General features: G+C 40.0%; 1 protein-coding gene across 8 annotated transcripts in view; it reads left to right on the top strand.

Moving 5' to 3' along the window:
* DNAH11 (dynein axonemal heavy chain 11) overlaps positions 1-17,039 on the top strand; it is a 273,839-nt gene that overhangs the window by 233,531 nt on the left and 23,269 nt on the right. For all 8 annotated transcript variants that reach the window (XM_075922225.1, XM_075922224.1, XM_075922226.1 and 5 more), the window contains 6 exons: positions 919-1,041; positions 1,560-1,753; positions 2,556-2,704; positions 3,664-3,791; positions 6,320-6,547; positions 15,085-15,276. In XM_075922225.1, coding sequence (XP_075778340.1) covers positions 919-1,041; positions 1,560-1,753; positions 2,556-2,704; positions 3,664-3,791; positions 6,320-6,547; positions 15,085-15,276 — 1,014 coding nt within the window. The remainder of the gene's footprint in view (positions 1-918; positions 1,042-1,559; positions 1,754-2,555; positions 2,705-3,663; positions 3,792-6,319; positions 6,548-15,084; positions 15,277-17,039) is intronic.

The following is a 17,039-nucleotide window of genomic DNA, read 5'->3' as shown; positions in this document are numbered from 1 at the left end:
GCATTTTGTTAAAAAACACTTTTGAATCCAAGGTTTTTATTGTATATTACACCTATGGACTAGATTCATCTCACCTGAGGTGGTTTTTTCACATGCCTGACATGTTTAACTTTTGCAGATTCTAAATTTTCATTAAAAGAGAAAGTTACCACCCTTCTCGTTGCAAGAAAATGTTCCAAATGTGAACTATTGTGGTCTTCCTAAGTCTGAAGAGAGCCTAGAACAATTACTCTGAGAGGTTTGAACTCCCTGTTCCTTAGTATGCATTTAAAGGGGGTTGAGGACAAATGTAGGGAATTGTAAGGAATTCAGGTTTCCATACTCACTTCAGTAGTGCTATTAAAAAAACTTGCACAATTGAAGCCCAGAATAACTGATCTTTAAAGACTATGGTTTAAAATTTGTTTTTACATATAACAACTCTTTTTACTTTAGTTAAAGAATCATAAATCATAGGTATTATTGTAATCTAGCTATTTTAAAAAATGCAAGGACTTGGGTGCTACTGCTAGAGCATAACAACAATTCCAACTTCTGCAAAATTATTGAGTTCAGAAGTTATTGATAGGGGTCTTTTGTTTGTTTTTTAATGTCTGTTTAACATTCTAAAGCAAATTCTGCAGTTTGTACTACAAACATAAGACTAAGCTTGAAAACATAATATATAAGCTTTATGAATAATGAAGGTCTAGGAATTAATCTCACTCCATTACTACTTTTATAATATATTTCAATTCCTTATTTTAAAATAATTGGCTAAAGCTAAATTCTTCTGTTGGAGCTTCAAAAGATTCAGTCACCAGAATTTTCAGTGTTTTATGCTGCCTATTCAATAATGTGTATTGAGTGGTAAATGCTTTGTCACAAGTGACTGCCAAGTAAACCTGATGACCTTTTTCAATTGTATATGCTATCAAGATTCTGCTGAGAAGTAAAGAGATAGAACTCGTTGAATTGGATTTCCTGCTTCGATTCACAGTCGAACACACTCACAAGAGCCCTGTTGACTTTTTAACTCCTCAGTCATGGAGTGCCATTAAGGTAGGTTTGGAGAATTGCTTTTCAGTTCTAAATCTTATTTCATGTTATTTCTGGAGACCTGCTAGAGCTAGATAATGTCAGATAAAGTCATCTATTCCATATTAAGTTTTAATATAACTTGTGGTGCTATTGAATGAGTTGTCCTTGCTTTTTACATTTTTTTCTCTGAAATGAAAGTCAGATATATTTCATGTGGAAACACTGATTTGCTATAATTCTTCATACCTGCAGAAACATAATTCTAATTTTCAACCACTTTCTTATTCTCATAACATGCTAATCTTCTGTGTTATGGTGTGTGGTAGCTATGTAATTAACTGTAAAGAGATTTTATGGAGATGCTGTAATCTCTTACAAAAACGTGTTCATTTAGGGCTATAAGTATAAACTGTGCTTTAGATTAGGCCATATGTGTCAAATAATATTACTAGTAAATATTATTAGTAACATTTACTACATTATCACCCCACCTGTACATTGTGGGCACATAACCTATGTGTGTGTTTGGTGTGTTCCAGGCCATTGCCCTAATGGATGAGTTCCAAGGGTTGGACAGAGATATTGAAGGGTCGGCTAAGAGATGGAAGAAGTGGGTGGACTCAGAATGCCCAGAAAAGGAAAAGTTCCCTCAAGAGTGGAAAAACAAAAACTCTTTTCAGAAACTTATCATACTGAGAGCACTGCGCCCAGATAGAATGACCTATGCTGTTAGGTACGGACTTTGACATTGTGTGTATCCGTGGACCCACGTGTGAAGATGGCTTATTGGCTATGGAGCCCACGGTGGTGAAAATTTCAATTATGGGTTTCTAGTTTACAAGCAAGCTGGTCATCAGAGCCTAAGATGAATGATTATTGGCCTTCATGACAATAGCCTTTTTTAAGTATTTGTAGGAAGGTGGTGGGATCTAGTCTTTTTCAAGTATTTGTTTTCAAGTACCTTTTTCAAGTATTTCTAGTCTTTTTCAAGTATTTGTAAGAAGGTGGTGGGATCAGATGGGGGTGATTGGCTGAGTATAGAGAATTGGCTTACTTATTTATAGATTTATAGACTGGTGGTTTTATTAGATTCTATACATGTGCCCTGAGCCACAAGGAGTGTCTCATTTATAATTTTAAAAAATCCAGGCTGCTTGACTGCGCAATGTTTAGACCTATTTTGCTCTGAATTTTCATTCTCATTATTTTACTAGGGATAGCAGTTAGATTCATGAGATGATTCAACCCTCTGAGGTTATTTTAAATTCCTGGCCTCCAAAATAAGATCATCTTTGGCCTTTCTATTGCATCATCATTGTCCTTTTTCCTGATCAGAAATCCACCTGATTTTATTGCACCCTCTCTACCGCTTGGCTGCCCTTCCCTCCCTTAGCTTGTCTCCCTGATACCTTTCTTTAATAAAACTGCTGATAGCCAAGTAGCAACAAGTTATATAGCCTGAGAATAATGCAGGCCCCGGATCTGTAATTGTGGATATTCTTTGCATGCTCAGTTTACATGTTATATTTACATAGAAACTTTGTGGAGGACAAACTAGATTCAAAGTACGTGGAGGGCACCAGGATGGACTTAACAAAATCATATGAAGAGAGCAGTCCTGCCACTCCAGTGTTTTTCATCCTCTCCCCTGGAGTAGACCCTCTTAAAGACATGGAGACACTTGGTGAGTCTGTTTTCAAAGGAAGTTGTACTTGCACAGGGGAGAGAGAGTAAATGTCTCTAGGCCCCAATCCTGCTACCATTAAAGACTATGGGCTTAAATGTAAATGGAGCAGGATTGAGTCCAAAATTTAAAGATCAAAACCAAAGCAATGTGTCATTATAAAAGAATAGAAAGTAATGTGGCAAAGTTGGACTGGGTTTATTTTTAATAAAAGAGTTAAGTTGTAAAGTTTCCCCACCCCCCACCTATTTGTGATAAATGGAGTGGATGAAAAGTGCAAGGCTATTAGCACTATAGTATGAAGACATTTTTAGACTGAACATTCCTCTGCTTGGCATAATGCAAGTTTCTTTTGTACTGTTTTCTACCTTTTGACTAGATGAGGGCCAGAGGGCAATTTTCTCCATGCTCATGTAACCTTGTGCCCCCTGTGACTAAATAATGGTCATTATACAAACTATATTCAATTGTGTAAAGCACTGTCGCTTTATACTTAGGATTACTATTCCCCACAGACTATACTGAGAATACCAGGTTAATACAGCTGTGACCTGACTGTGCTCAATTTAAGATCAGGCCTCACAAGGTGAGAGGCTTGTGCATTTACCCACTGAACCAATCAGTTAAAAAACTGATGTGATATCTACCACATGTTGCTCCTTTTTTATAAGGGAATTGCTTTGTACCCCCTATAAGAGTTACTAAAGCTCAGTAACAATGCCTACCATCTATCAAAATGTCAAAAGGTTCATTATCTTAAAACCAAGGGAACAGATTTCTACAGGCTTTTTCTAATACCAGCAATAAGGCTGCTGTTGAGAGCTCGCAATTTTGCTTGTTGAAATTGTAAGGGTTTAGTGAAGTGCTTCAGAAGGACTAATATATATTGCACCAGTGATAGTGAAATTAATGAGACGTTATCATTTTTCCCCTTTCTCCGCTATTCACTTCCCTTACAGGCAAAAAACTTGGGTTTACTCTCGAGTCTGGAAAATTCCATAATATCTCTTTAGGACAAGGTCAAGAGACGGTGGCAGAAGAGATACTAGAGAAGGCTGCCACATATGGGCATTGGGTCATTCTCCAAGTAAGTGTTAAACAGCACTCAGGTGAATGGCTGTGTTTGCTAATGGAGTGACTGTAAGGTAAGGATTGTCCAACAAGGAACAACTTTCTGTGCAATTCAAAAGACCACAAACAGAATGTTGTGTTTTGTTTTTCTTTTGCATTGCAAAAGGCCAGGTAAATGTTCCCATGTTTTGAGTGTATGTGGCAGTCTGCCTTTACCCTCACATTTACAAACACTACTTTAGTATTCTCAGAGGGGCTATGGGAGATAATACAAAAAGGTACCCTACTGCTAGGCATGATTGTGTCCTTGGGAACACTTTTCTACTTCATAACTAAGAACGCTTGTTCCATTGACTAGGCCATAATGGAGACTTCTAATAAAATTAGAATGGCTAGCCCATGGGAAGCTGTAAAATCGGCACCAGAGTGCTGCTCTTCAGAGATAGCAATAGCAGCTTTGGCTAGCACTATGTGAATTGAGAATCCACTCTCTGCAACAAACACAACACTCTTTACAATTCTCTGGTGAACTATCATTCTTGGTGCAGTCACAGAAGTTGACAGGAGCCGTGGGATTCTTCATGTCACTATCACAAGGTGCTGTGACCAGCAGTTTTACAACATACTGTGTAGTATACTAATCTATACAGTTTTACAATATACTGTGTAGTATACTAATCTATATATCTGTCCTGAAACACTACTAGAAGTGTAGATTCCTGGCCTTGCCAATAAAAGATATTGGGAGAGCCATATTATTCCTGTCAGTTCTGTTTTTACATTATCAGCACTGCATCAACTTGCCAACCTAATTATCTATTGCAAATGTTATTTTCTGTTTAGCTTTTCTTGTAATAAAATAAATATAAGTAGTGACTACAGGCCTCAAATGAGGTCAAGGCCACATTGTACTAGGCATTATACTGAAACACTTGAGACCTTTTTTTTAAATGAGATTTTAATTAAAGGCATTGTCACTATTTTTTAAACCAGCTTTCCCTTTGAGCTATTCCAGTTTTTCTACCAGGAGGTGTACCTTTCAGTTAATATTGATAAAGTTCTTACTAAGTAAAGCCATGGGATTGTCTGAGAAAAGAGAGAGAGAAGGAGCTGAAAAGAGGATTTCAGTGGAATTTGAGAATGCTCAGCACCTCACAGGGTTAGGCTTAGAAGCAGGATAATGAGGACAGCTCAGTTTTCACTGTGGCACACTTCTAAAGCCTCGGATGGCTGCCTTCACTGCCAGATAGGAAATCACCTGCTCTTTGCTTACTGCTCAGTACGAGGCATCAGGAATGGTGCTATACAAGGATGATCCTTTTCATCCTGTATTGCTTTGCACTGTCTCAAACATTCAGTGACTCCTTTGGGATTGTGTTTTGGTTCCTGCTTTTGACAGACCTGGGGCCAGCCAGCCAGCTCCTAGTTCCATCACTAGCCATGTTGCCCAGCATGTCTTGGTCCAACTTGTCTGTAATCATGTTTCTTATTGAAAGGGTGCATCTTGCCATCTCTGTTTAATTGCAAATGGTGCCTCTTGCTGTTTCTGCAAGTTCTTCATAAATTGCACAAGCTGTTGCTGCTCTTGTGTCTGCTATACCCTGGCCATCCACTGCTGCTGTCCTGTTATCCAAAGACAAATTGCTTCCTGCATTTTTCTCTCTTACCTTCCCAAATGTGGCATGTCAAGGGTTCAGCTTTCTCTTCACTGGGCACCAAAGATCCATTTTGCTCCCTCCCACTAGTATCTGTGGCAGATTTGAGATTCCCACATTCTCCACCATCTGACACCATTTGTGACACCTCCACACCCAGTCTCCTTCCCTTTAGGTATATTGTCCAAACATAAGCCAGTGATCAAAAAACCAGCCCCTTCGTTCACCTTTTCCTTTCCCTTAGACATATTGTCCTAGGGTTTCTCTTCTCAAGCAACTCTCTTTTCAGCTGTTCTCCTTCAGCTCTGCTGCTCACCTGGAACAGCCGCTAAAGGGGCAAGTCACAGGAATTGGTGCCACTCCTCTGGGGCTCCTCTCCCCGGCACATCTTCTCTTCCTGCCCTGCGACAGGCCTTTAGAGCCCCAGGAGTAGCACTGCCCCCTACAATGGAATCAGTTGGGCCCACCTGCTTTGACATAGGGGATCTGAGCCCAGCTCAGTACTCACAGGGCTCAGCTCCACAAAGCATGTAAGCTGGTGCTCTAAGAGCTTTGCTGAGAAGGAGTGAAATACTCATATGCTTAAAAGTTAACCATGTGTTGTAGTGCTGAGCTCAATCAAGGAGTGAAACCTTTGGAGGCTAGTGAAATATCTGCTAATGTAACCACGGTCAGGATATGCTAGTTGCTTAGAATCCTTCATTTTTCTGCTTCTGCACTACCAGCTCATTTAATAATGAAATGTCATTTGGAGTCGAGTGTCTGTTCCTTCTCATGAAACTGCCTCAATGGTGTTTCTAAAGGTATTTTTAACGTGTGTGTATACTTTACTCTGAAATAATACACCTATTCTTATCTCACAATGAATATATTACCTGTTTTCCAACAGAATATTCATCTGGTAGCCAAGTGGTTGGGAACTTTGGAGAAACTCCTTGAACAACATAGCAAAGGAAGCCACCCTGATTTCCGGGTCTTTATGAGTGCTGAACCAGCTCCAACCCCAGAAGAACACATCATCCCCCAAGGAATTCTAGAAAACTCAATTAAAATTACCAATGAACCTCCTACTGGGGTGCTGGCTAATTTGCATGCTGCCCTCTACAACTTTGACCAGGTAACGACAACATTTACCTAACCTGGATTTGCTTTTGTTTTTACTACTACAATCTTTTGTAAATAACTGGTGTACTAGGGCTGGCATCTGATTGCTGGGGGCCACGGTATCCATTCCATATGAAAAAAAAAGGCCACAGAAGACTACCCTTCCCTTCCTCCTTATAATCACTTTCCCATCATCCCAGGCAAAGTGCTTCAGACACTGTCTCTGATAGTATTTCTGAGTATTAGGTAGTGGGGCAGTATAGGATGGACCAACATAATAGTTTTGTCAGTCAGGAAAACTGAACATGAGACATGTAGCTGTACTGACCACCTCAACATCAGAGACATGCTATGGCCCAGCATTTGATGCCCTGCCTCCCAACTGGAGATCTAAGAATGTCATGTTGGCTTCCCCTTTCCTACCCTGACATTTTCCAAAGGCTGAACATTTCCCTTCAGCTGCAAATTCCTACCAGCGCATGTTACATATGATCTTCCCATCCTTAGTAGTAGTATTTTTAATTTTCACAAAGGGAGAACTAAAAATGCCACTACCACTGTTACTAGCCATACAAGTCATGATGTCCCCTTCTCTATTACTAGTAGGTGGCATGTGACCATCCATCTCTTTTCCTTGGTAGCCCTAGTTCAGATCTGGTGATCATCAGAACATACCCAGCTGTTTCCCCAAGCTCTTCGGGAGATTGATGAATGGGTTTATTGAGGGTGATTTGAGGGGCAATGAGGATGGTGTAGTGGTTTGATTTTGAAGAGAGACAGGAAGGACTTTTTCTTTGATCACATCTACATATGTTACTGTCTGGACACCCTCCTTGGGGTTTTTTTTTTATTATTTGGATATTATGTAATGCTTGGTTATTCCAGCAGCATATTACACCAAGGCCTGGTTTAAGGATCCACTAACAGAGTCCTCCAGTGTCTGGGAATCCCCAGATGCTGGCGAGCGTCCATAAAGATTGTGGCAATGTTCCAGTAAAATAGGCATATATAGATATGTAGCTGTGTTAGTCTGGTCTAGCTGAAACAAAAACCAGGATTTTGTGTCTGAGATGTTTGTCCAATGTACATAGCAGACGGACATTGTCGGCACATGATAGCATAAATTATATTTCTGGATGAGCAAGAATATGTGTTCTTGATCTTATAACTCAATTGGTTAGGTCCAATAATGGTGTCAGCAGAGTGAATATCACTCTGCTGGTTGTCTATAGGAGACTATGGGTCTGTCTCCCAGAGCCTCTCGGAGTTTAGTATCCTGTTCCAGTATAGGTTGTAGTTTATTAATAATGTGTTGGATGGGTTTAAGTTAGGGGCTATAGGTGATGACAAGTGGTGTTTAATTGTTGGTTTTCTTGGGTCTGTCTTGAAGTAGATGGTTTCTGGGTATTCGTCTGGCTCTTTCAATTTGTTTTTTTATTTCTCCAGGTGGGTAGTTGAGGTTTATAAATGCTTGGTAGAGATCCTTAAGTTTCTGGTCTCTGTCAGTGGGATTAGAGCAGATGCGATTGTATCGAAGGGCTTGGCTATAGACGATGGATCGTATGGTGTGTTCTGGATGGGAGCTGGAGGCATGAAGGTAACTGTATGAGACGGTGGGTTTTCTGTAGAGAGTGGTGTCTAATTTACCATGGGTGATTTGAACTGTGGTATCCAGGAAATGGATCTCTCGTGTAGAATGGTACAGGCTGAGATTGATGGTGGGATGTAGGTTGTTAAAATGTCTGTGGAATGTCTCCAGTGTTTCTTGGCCATGGGTCCAGATCATAAAGATGTCATCGATGTAGCATAAGTAGAGAAGGGGTAAGACGGGACGGGATCTGAGGAAAAGTTGTTCTAAGTCAGCCATAAAGATGTTAGAGTACTGTGGGACCCATAGACAACCACCTAACTTCAAGATGATTCTTACCAACAACCACAGGACAAACCCCACTAACACCAACCCTGGAACTTTCCCTTGCAACAAACCCCGTTGCCAGCTTTGTCCACATATTAACTCTGCTGATACCATTATTGGACCTAACCAATTAAGTTATAAGATCAAGAACACGTTTCTGCTCATCCAGAAATATAATTTATGCTATCATGTGCCGACAATGTCCATCTGCTATGTACATTGGACAGACATCTCAGACACTTCGCCAAAGAATCAATGTACACAAAACAGATGTTAGACAGGATCACAAAGAAAAAACAGTTTCTTGCCATTTCAGCCAGACAGGGTATTGTCTCAACGACCTTATTACCTGCATCCTGCTTCAAAGATCTTTTAACAACAGACTTGAAAGAGAATCCTCTGAACTGTCATTCATGCTTAAATTTGATACTTTACACCCAGGTCTTAACAAGGACACTAATTACCTTACCCATTACAAAGATAGCTTCCCCAATTATCACCTCTAATATCATTAGCTCACAGACATTTACCTCCCCCTCCATCCCCCTTCTGTTCTGAAATTTGATTTGTCCTTTTCATATGTGTTCATTTTTTTGATTGAATCCTTTGGTATATATGGTCATGCCAATTTTCTTCCACAATTTGATCTGAGGAAGTGGGTCTGGCCCACAAAAGCTCATCATCTAATAAATCATCTTGTTAGTCTTTAAAGTGCTACATAGTCCTGTTTTTTGTTTAAAATAGGCTTGGCTGCCAAGCGTGTCAAAACAGTCCCAGAGCAGTGAGCAGCCAATGTAATGTAGAACAGTCTTGTGACTGAAATGTATTGCACATAGGCTAAGCAGGCAAAGACCAGCCTGATCATCAGGCATGTATGTAAATAGGATATTAGACCCTTAGAGCTGGATTCTCTGATCCATTTCATCCACTTTGCCCAGTTCAGGTGGCACAAAGTAGGTGAATTCTTGTCATAGCTGGTCACATTCTTCTTTTACGGGGAACAGTCCACTGGCAAAAATCTAGCTTATACAGTTGAACTCAATCTTGTGCCATCCACTCCACCACTTCCTCAGGCATGGAGGAAGCAGTAAGGTGCAGGTGATAGTAAATTGGTTTTATTGTAGATTATTTAACTAAAAGGCATGTGAATGGTGATCAACTCTGGCTCTTGAAAAAAAATATATTTCTGAATTTTCATAAACTAATGTAAAATATGGAAACTCAAAATACATAAACTTCTATAAGATCTATTGATGCCCTCTACAGTAAGACTGCTAGATCGTTTTAAAATCTGTCTTGTTCTTATGTATAGTAAGTATTTTTTATGATGATGAAACAAAAACTTTATTTCCTTACAGATGAATTCTAAGGTTGATTAATTAGATTCTTAAGATGAATAATCTCTTTCACTTCCCTGATAACGTTAATATTTGTAACATTCTTGACCAGGGGTGGCTAACACACGACTGGCCACTCTGCGCACGTGCCCCAGCACCTGGAGGGAGAAGTGTGTGGAGGCGGCAGCGGCTCTGGGATCCACGCATTGGGTTAGAGTAGGGGGCTAAGGGCTAGGGGTGCCTGGCTTTGGGGGAGAGGGAGGCATTGGGTTAGAGCGGGGGATCTGGGGTTGCCTGGCTCTGGGGAAGAGGAGGGGGACTGGGTTAGAGCGGAAGCCTGAGTGTGCTTGGCTTTTGGGGGAGGGGGAGAGCATTGGGTTAGAGCTGGGGGAGGGACTGAAGCACCTTAAAGTTTTCATGGATGCAGAATAAGGCAGCCAACACAGATGTCATATTTAAATTCCAGGGCAAAAAAAGAATCAGCATGTACCTGGTTTACACTGTGTTTCTTTAAAGAAAACTCAAAGGTTATTGTTTGCCAGTCTGAAGCAATTATTCTGAGAGATGAGTCTCTCCCTTATTGTTTTCGAACCTCTCATATTTGCAGCGTGGGACAGACCTGAATTTTTAGAACTATAAAAAAGCCATAATCTTCATAAGTACAAAAAAAAAAAAAAAAGGAAACCATACCAGAGATCAACAAGCTGGAGAGAAACAGGCACTTCAAATTATGCAAATTTATTTCTCAGTTCCATTTAATTTTAAAAAACTCACATGACATAATAGGGCAGTAGTTTAACATTTAAAATACTACGTGGTGGGGATGCTTTTGTAACATGTGTGTGTGTGAGAATATTACTGTATTTTAAAGGGTTTTTTAAAAATGTGATGTTTGTTCCTTATCAAGTTCTTTGAAGATCTATGGACTGGCCATGAATTTTTTAAGTGACTAGAGACTTTTTTATTGGCTTTTGTCTGAAATGTCCTGTAATATTATTTTTATCACTACATTTTGTGTACTATATCTATCTATCTATAGATATATATAAATAAATATACAATAAGTGGCTCTTCGCACTCTATCCACAGCCATTTTGGCTTTTCATCTGTAACTGGTTGGCCACCCCTGTTCTTGACCATCCATGTTAATATTGTATGACATGATTGTTTTCTGTCAATTTACATTGATTGTCATATGCAGTATTTTGACTCTTATTGATAGTCTCCTCAGTTAATTTTATTATTTATTATAACTTCAAGTTTGTTTTGTGGGCTTTTTCTTTAGTTTTGAGTCTGAATGTAATATCACTGCCTTATTTTTGCAAACCAACTACTGTATTTTGACTCTATTTTGAAACTATAAAAAATAATTCCTTCCCACACCGCCCCCCCCCCCCCGCCCTCCATGTATATAATCAGTTTATTAGTTGGCCCACCTCCCCCCAAAATAAAATCCTTAGTGAAGAATTTAAGCTTGCTTTAAAAGGAGTAGGCTGAGTAGACAATTTTTGTGAATACTTGTGCCATTCTAAATGACTGTTAGGTTGGACTATGTCCAACCCTTTTAATTTCCTGGGCACAACGTGGGTTTTTTGTGAAAAAAAATGTTTAAGGACTGGCTACATACCCCCTTTATGAATTCCTGTGCTTGTATGCAAATAAAAGTATTTGTTGTTGGTCTTTCATTATTCTCCTGTATAATTTTATTTAAATAGCTGGGAAGGAGAGAACAGAAAAAGGAAGCAATGACCAACTGCCTCAGGGCCTTGCCAGCAAGGACAAGTATTGGGGAAAGCAGCTAAAGAGTAGCGAAATAGCATTTCTTGGTGTCTACCCCACAACCTATTTCTCCCTTGAGACTCTTTTCCTTTTGGAGTCTGTTCTTCTGGGAGGACTTGTAGATTACTTTCCAATTTCAGTTTAGGTTAGCTGGACAACTGGATAAACTGTGCATCAGAGTCAAGCTCATCCCTCTCATTCAAATGTGCCAAAGTAAAACTATTATAATTGTATTTATCTTGGTATTCTAGTGATTCAAATATCTGTTACATAGGAATTTTGTCTTTAGCACTCATCAAGGCATGAGCACAGTGGTCAACATTTTATGTACATGTGTTCTAAGGAACATCTTTGGGCAACACAAAATACAGAGAGCAACACATCAGGTTTCCTGTGCCAGAGGAATGGTTGTTGTGATTTGAGGGTAGTAGAGAAAAAGGAGGAGATCCTGGAGGATTTTTATCTGAAATAATTCTATATATTCTTGGTTAAGCAGACAGGTTTTTATAGTGGCAATTTTTGCTGTACAACTATATAGTTTATAATACAGCATCACAGCATATTTTAATAAAAATATACAGGCAGTCCCCGGGTTACGTACAAGATAGGGACTGTAGGTTTGTTCTTAAGTTGAATCTGTATGTAAGTCGGAACTGGCGTCCAGATTCAGCCGCTGCTGAAACTGATCAGTTTCAACAGCGGCTGAATCTGGATGCCAGTTCTGACTTACATACAGATTCAACTTAAGAACCCCAGGCATCCCCAAGTCAGCTGCTGCTGAAACTGATCAGCGGCTTATTCCAGGAAGCCCGGGGCAGGAGCTTCCTGTAGTCAGCCACTGGTCAGTTTCAGCAGCGCTGACTTGGGGACGCCTGGGGCAGAGCAGCTGGGGTGCTGCTGGGTTGGTCCAGTAGCGCCGCCGCTCCTCGGCGCTACTGGACCAACCCAGCAGCACCCCAGCTGCTCTGCCCCAGGCGTCCTGATTCAGCCGCTGCTGAAACTGACCAGCAGTGGCTGAATCAGGACGCCTGGGGCAGAGCAGCTGGGGTGCTGCCGGGTTGGTCCAGTAGCGCCCAGAGCGGCGCTACGGGACCAACCGGCAGCGCCCCAGCTGCTGTACCACAGGCGTCCGGAGCAAAGCCGCGGAGCACGGGGTCAGTGGGACAGCCCAGACGCGCCGTGGCTGTCCTGCTGCCCTCGGGCTCCGTGGCTTTGCTCTGCTTTGCTCCTCGTCGTCCTGATCTGCAGACCAGGGGGACGGGGAGCAAAGCAGAGCAAAGCCACGGAGCACGCGGGCAGCTGACAGCCCAGACGCGTCTGGGCTGTCTGCTGCCCGCGTGCTCCACCGCTTTGCTTCCTCTCCCTGGTCTGCTGGAGACCAGGGAGAGGGCCCCGTTCGTAACTGCGGATCTGACATAAGTTGGATCCGCGTAACTCGGGGACTGCCTGTATTGGCAAACACTGTTTTTATAAGAACATAAGAATGGCTGTACTGGGTCAGACCAAAGCCCAGTAGCCTGTCTGCCGACAGTGGCCAACACCAGGTGCCCCAGAGAGGGTGGACCAAAGACAATGATCAAGCGATTTGTCTCCTGCCATCCTTCTCCAGCCTCTGACAAACAGAGGCCAGGGACACCATGTCTATCCCCTGGCTAATAGCCTTTTATGGACCTAACCTCCATGAAATTATCCAGCTTCTCCTTAAACTCTGTTATAGTCCTAGCCTTCACAGCCTCCTCTGGCAAGGAGTTCCACAGGTTGACTACACGCTGTGTGAAGAAGAACTTTCTTTTATTAGTTTTAAACCTGCTCCCCATTAATTTCATTTGGTATCCTCTAGTTCTTCTATTATGGGAACTAATAAATAACTTTTCTTTATCCACCCTCTCCACACCACTCATGATTTTATATACGTCTATTATATCCCCCCTCAGTCTCCTCTTTTCTAAACTGAAAAGTCCCAGTTGCTTTAACCTCTCTTCATATGGGACCCATTCCAAACCCCTAATCATTTTAGTTGCTCTTTTCTGAACCCTTTCCAAGGCCAAAATATCTTTTTTGATGTTGCACACAATACTTTAGCTAAAATATTACTGAATTATGGAGACTTCTTCAAACATGTGAAATGCTTTTATGCCAAGGACGGTTGTTGATTAGAAATGTGAATATTACAGCTGGCACCAAAGATTAATTATTGCAAGTTTCATTTTCTGTCACCTTAATTCATCCTGGAATGTTGAAAAGGAATCTAGTAAAAAATAGTTCTCATACAGCCAAGGCATCCTGGAATTTGAAGAGATACTTTCGGTTAACTCTGTTCTAAATTGAGATATGGCTCTCAGTTTTTTTGTAAAGACTTCAGCAGGATTGTCAACTTCTGAAGGTGAGATTTTCAACAGGAAACTCTCGTAGTGTTTTCTTATTGTTGTCAATCAATGCTGGTTGAAGTGAACTTTTGTTCTACAGATTCTTCGGCAAATGTATCGAGACTAAGTTGAGCACTTACTATGCTTTTTATGGTCTTGTAAAGTTATTTGACATTTCTATAGGAGCACCTGCAGTTTTAAAAAATAGTCATTACACTATAGCCAGCGCCAGATAGGACACATTTAATTCTGTGTTAATTTCTATAAGAGGGTTAGGAATATTGTGTCAGATTCATAAATCCTATTCCAATATTTTAATTCTGAGTATTTAATACTCTACTTTGATCAGAAGAAATTTTATTGTAGGACCTAATGTTTCCCAGTTTCTGTGTGGAGAAAACACATTCTGCTTACAATTTCCTATTCATTCTTCCGTTAGGGAAGGTGATTTGCCTTGACAGCAGAGATTAAGCCCCCAGAAATGTTGTATATCTAAGATTTATATGGGTATCAAAAATCAATTGTAATATTAATTCTTGTACACAATTATGGAAATTCAAGAGTCTGGGGGTCCACGGATCATACTTTATTTTCTTAAAGTCTGACTCAAGAAATTGAGGAGGGAAAATCTATACAGAAACTCCTATTTCCAAGCTTCTCTCAGCGAACACTAAAATTCCACTGAGAAGTTATAACTCTTGCTGAGATATTATGTGCCTTTTCCAAACATAAGGCATGTTTGGTCATTGTAATTTGTTTTTATTTTAAAGTAGCCTATAGAATTCTATAGCAGGAATGTCATTTTCTCTGAAATTCTTTTTTAAAATATCCTCTTTCAAAGTGTATCATTTAAATAATATTTATATAAACATACACAATTTCTATAGTATTACTGATTTAAATGTTACTAAATTCTGTAAGTCTCTTCCAGAAGGGCAGAAAAGTGCTCCTTTTTATATAAAAAGAAAATTTGTTTGAACAATTCTGTTTATTATAGTTAAAGTAGTATATAAAATGAAAAATACTTAAGACTGCATTCTTGCCCACCACTCCATTTGCTTAACTTCACATGTGTGAGTAGGCCCAAATAAGGCAACTACATCTATAAGTCTATCGGTCATTAGATAAAAACAGTGATTTTCTTCTTTGGCAGGATACGCTTGAACTGTCCTCCAAGGAGTCAGAGTTTAAAAGTATACTCTTTTCTCTGTGCTACTTTCACACTTGTGTGGCTGGGAGGCTTAAGTTTGGACCGCAAGGCTGGAATCGAAGATATCCTTTCAATACTGGAGATCTCACCATTTGTGTAAATGTCCTCTACAACTATTTAGAGGCACACACTAAGGTAAGAATCAGTGGTCAAGCAACCTTTTATCAAGATTCTTCTGAATCTGTCAGTCTTGGATACTGAAAGAGTAGGGCATAATTTCTCTCTGAAGCTGTTATTTAAAATAGCTTACATTATATGCATTTATTGCTGACTATGAAAATATGCCAGATCAAAGGTTTTTCAGCAGTGGAGGCTTGAACTTCAGAATGTAGGTCAAACCAGTTCCATATCAGCAGCTTAGCTCAAAAAAAATGTCCTTCATTATGTTAACAAAAACAGTGGTTTACATGTGCATACATGCCAAATTCATTAGGCAGGTAATGAAGCATTTGCACAAATGTAATTACATACAGCAATTCTGACAGTTCATAACACTGCATTAATAATCACTACAATTAGTTCTGATGATGGAAGCAATTTACAACACGTCACATATATAAATAATGGTGCATTTCCTGCATGTGTCATTATTATGTATTAAAGATGCCACCTTGTTGTGACTTTCTCTGTAATGTTCCCTGAGTGGAAGTTAAGGATAGATGAGTGGTTTTATTTCTAAGCGACAGCATATTTGATAGTTGTGTGATTTAAATACTCTGTTAATGTATTTTTTGTAAGTTCCGTAATCCAAAGACCGTGTCATAGAAATGATTTTTCAGCATTTAATAGGTGGGTAGTAAGTAGGTCCTCTGATGCCACCTTTCTTAATAACATAGACGTGTCAGAGATCAGCAGACGACTTAAATACGTGAAATCTTACCTTCAGAGTCTTATGTTTCCCTGTGTGTCCTGGTTTGCAGTCATTATGTGTATTTGTTCTGGTTTTCCTTTCATTCTTTTCACTGCACACATAAGCTTTTTGCTTACAGGACATGAAACTGAATTGCCATCATTTGGTATTTGGTGTCACATTAGAAAAAATTGCTTATTTTTATAGTGATGATTTAACAATGGTTCTCATTTAGAAAATCGACTCTAACATCAGTTTATTCCAATCCCTAGTGTTTGTTATTAATAAATCTCCTTCTCTCTTTAGGCTCTGTTCTCAAAATAATGGCGAGGAGTCCTGTGGCACCTTATACACTAACCGAAGTGTTGGAGCGTAAGCTTTTGTGGGCAAAGACCCACTTTGTCAGATGCATGTAGTGGAAATTTCCAGAGGCAGGTATAAATATGTAGGCCAGAATCAGGCTAGAGATGGATCCAATCAGGCTAGAGGTAGATCCAATCATCTTCAGGTTTGACACAATCAACTCAGGATTAAACAAAGACTGTGAATGGCTAGCTAACTACGAAAGCAGCTTCTCCTCTCTTGGAATTCACACCTCCAGATCACCTACTAAAAGAGGGCCTCATCCTCCCTGATTCTGGCCTGCATATTTATACCTGCCTCTGGAAATTTCCACTACATGCATCTGACGAAGTGAGTCTTTGCCTACGAAAGCTTATGCTCCAACACTTCGGTTAGTCTATAAGGTGCCACAGGACTCCTCGCCACTTTTGCAGATTCAGATTTGTAACACGGTTACCCCTCTGGTTCTCAAAATAACTACTCATAAGCTTAATAAATAGCGACTAGTATCTGGAAGCCATGCTGTCACATGGGTATAATTTATAAAGTCATGTGTATTTTTTTTTTAAATTTAAAGGGCCAAAAATGGGTGAGAATTAAAAAATTTGTTGGTAACAGAACACAGATGTCAGCAATAATTGAACTTACTGGTATTCCAAACAATACCAGCTCTCAACCATTCTTCTTATTTCCATCACCTCACAGT

Source organism: Pelodiscus sinensis, chromosome 2 (assembly GCF_049634645.1).
Source record: "Pelodiscus sinensis isolate JC-2024 chromosome 2, ASM4963464v1, whole genome shotgun sequence".
Lineage (NCBI taxonomy): Eukaryota > Metazoa > Chordata > Testudines > Trionychidae > Pelodiscus > Pelodiscus sinensis.
This window is presented reverse-complemented; position numbering and strand designations above follow the sequence as displayed.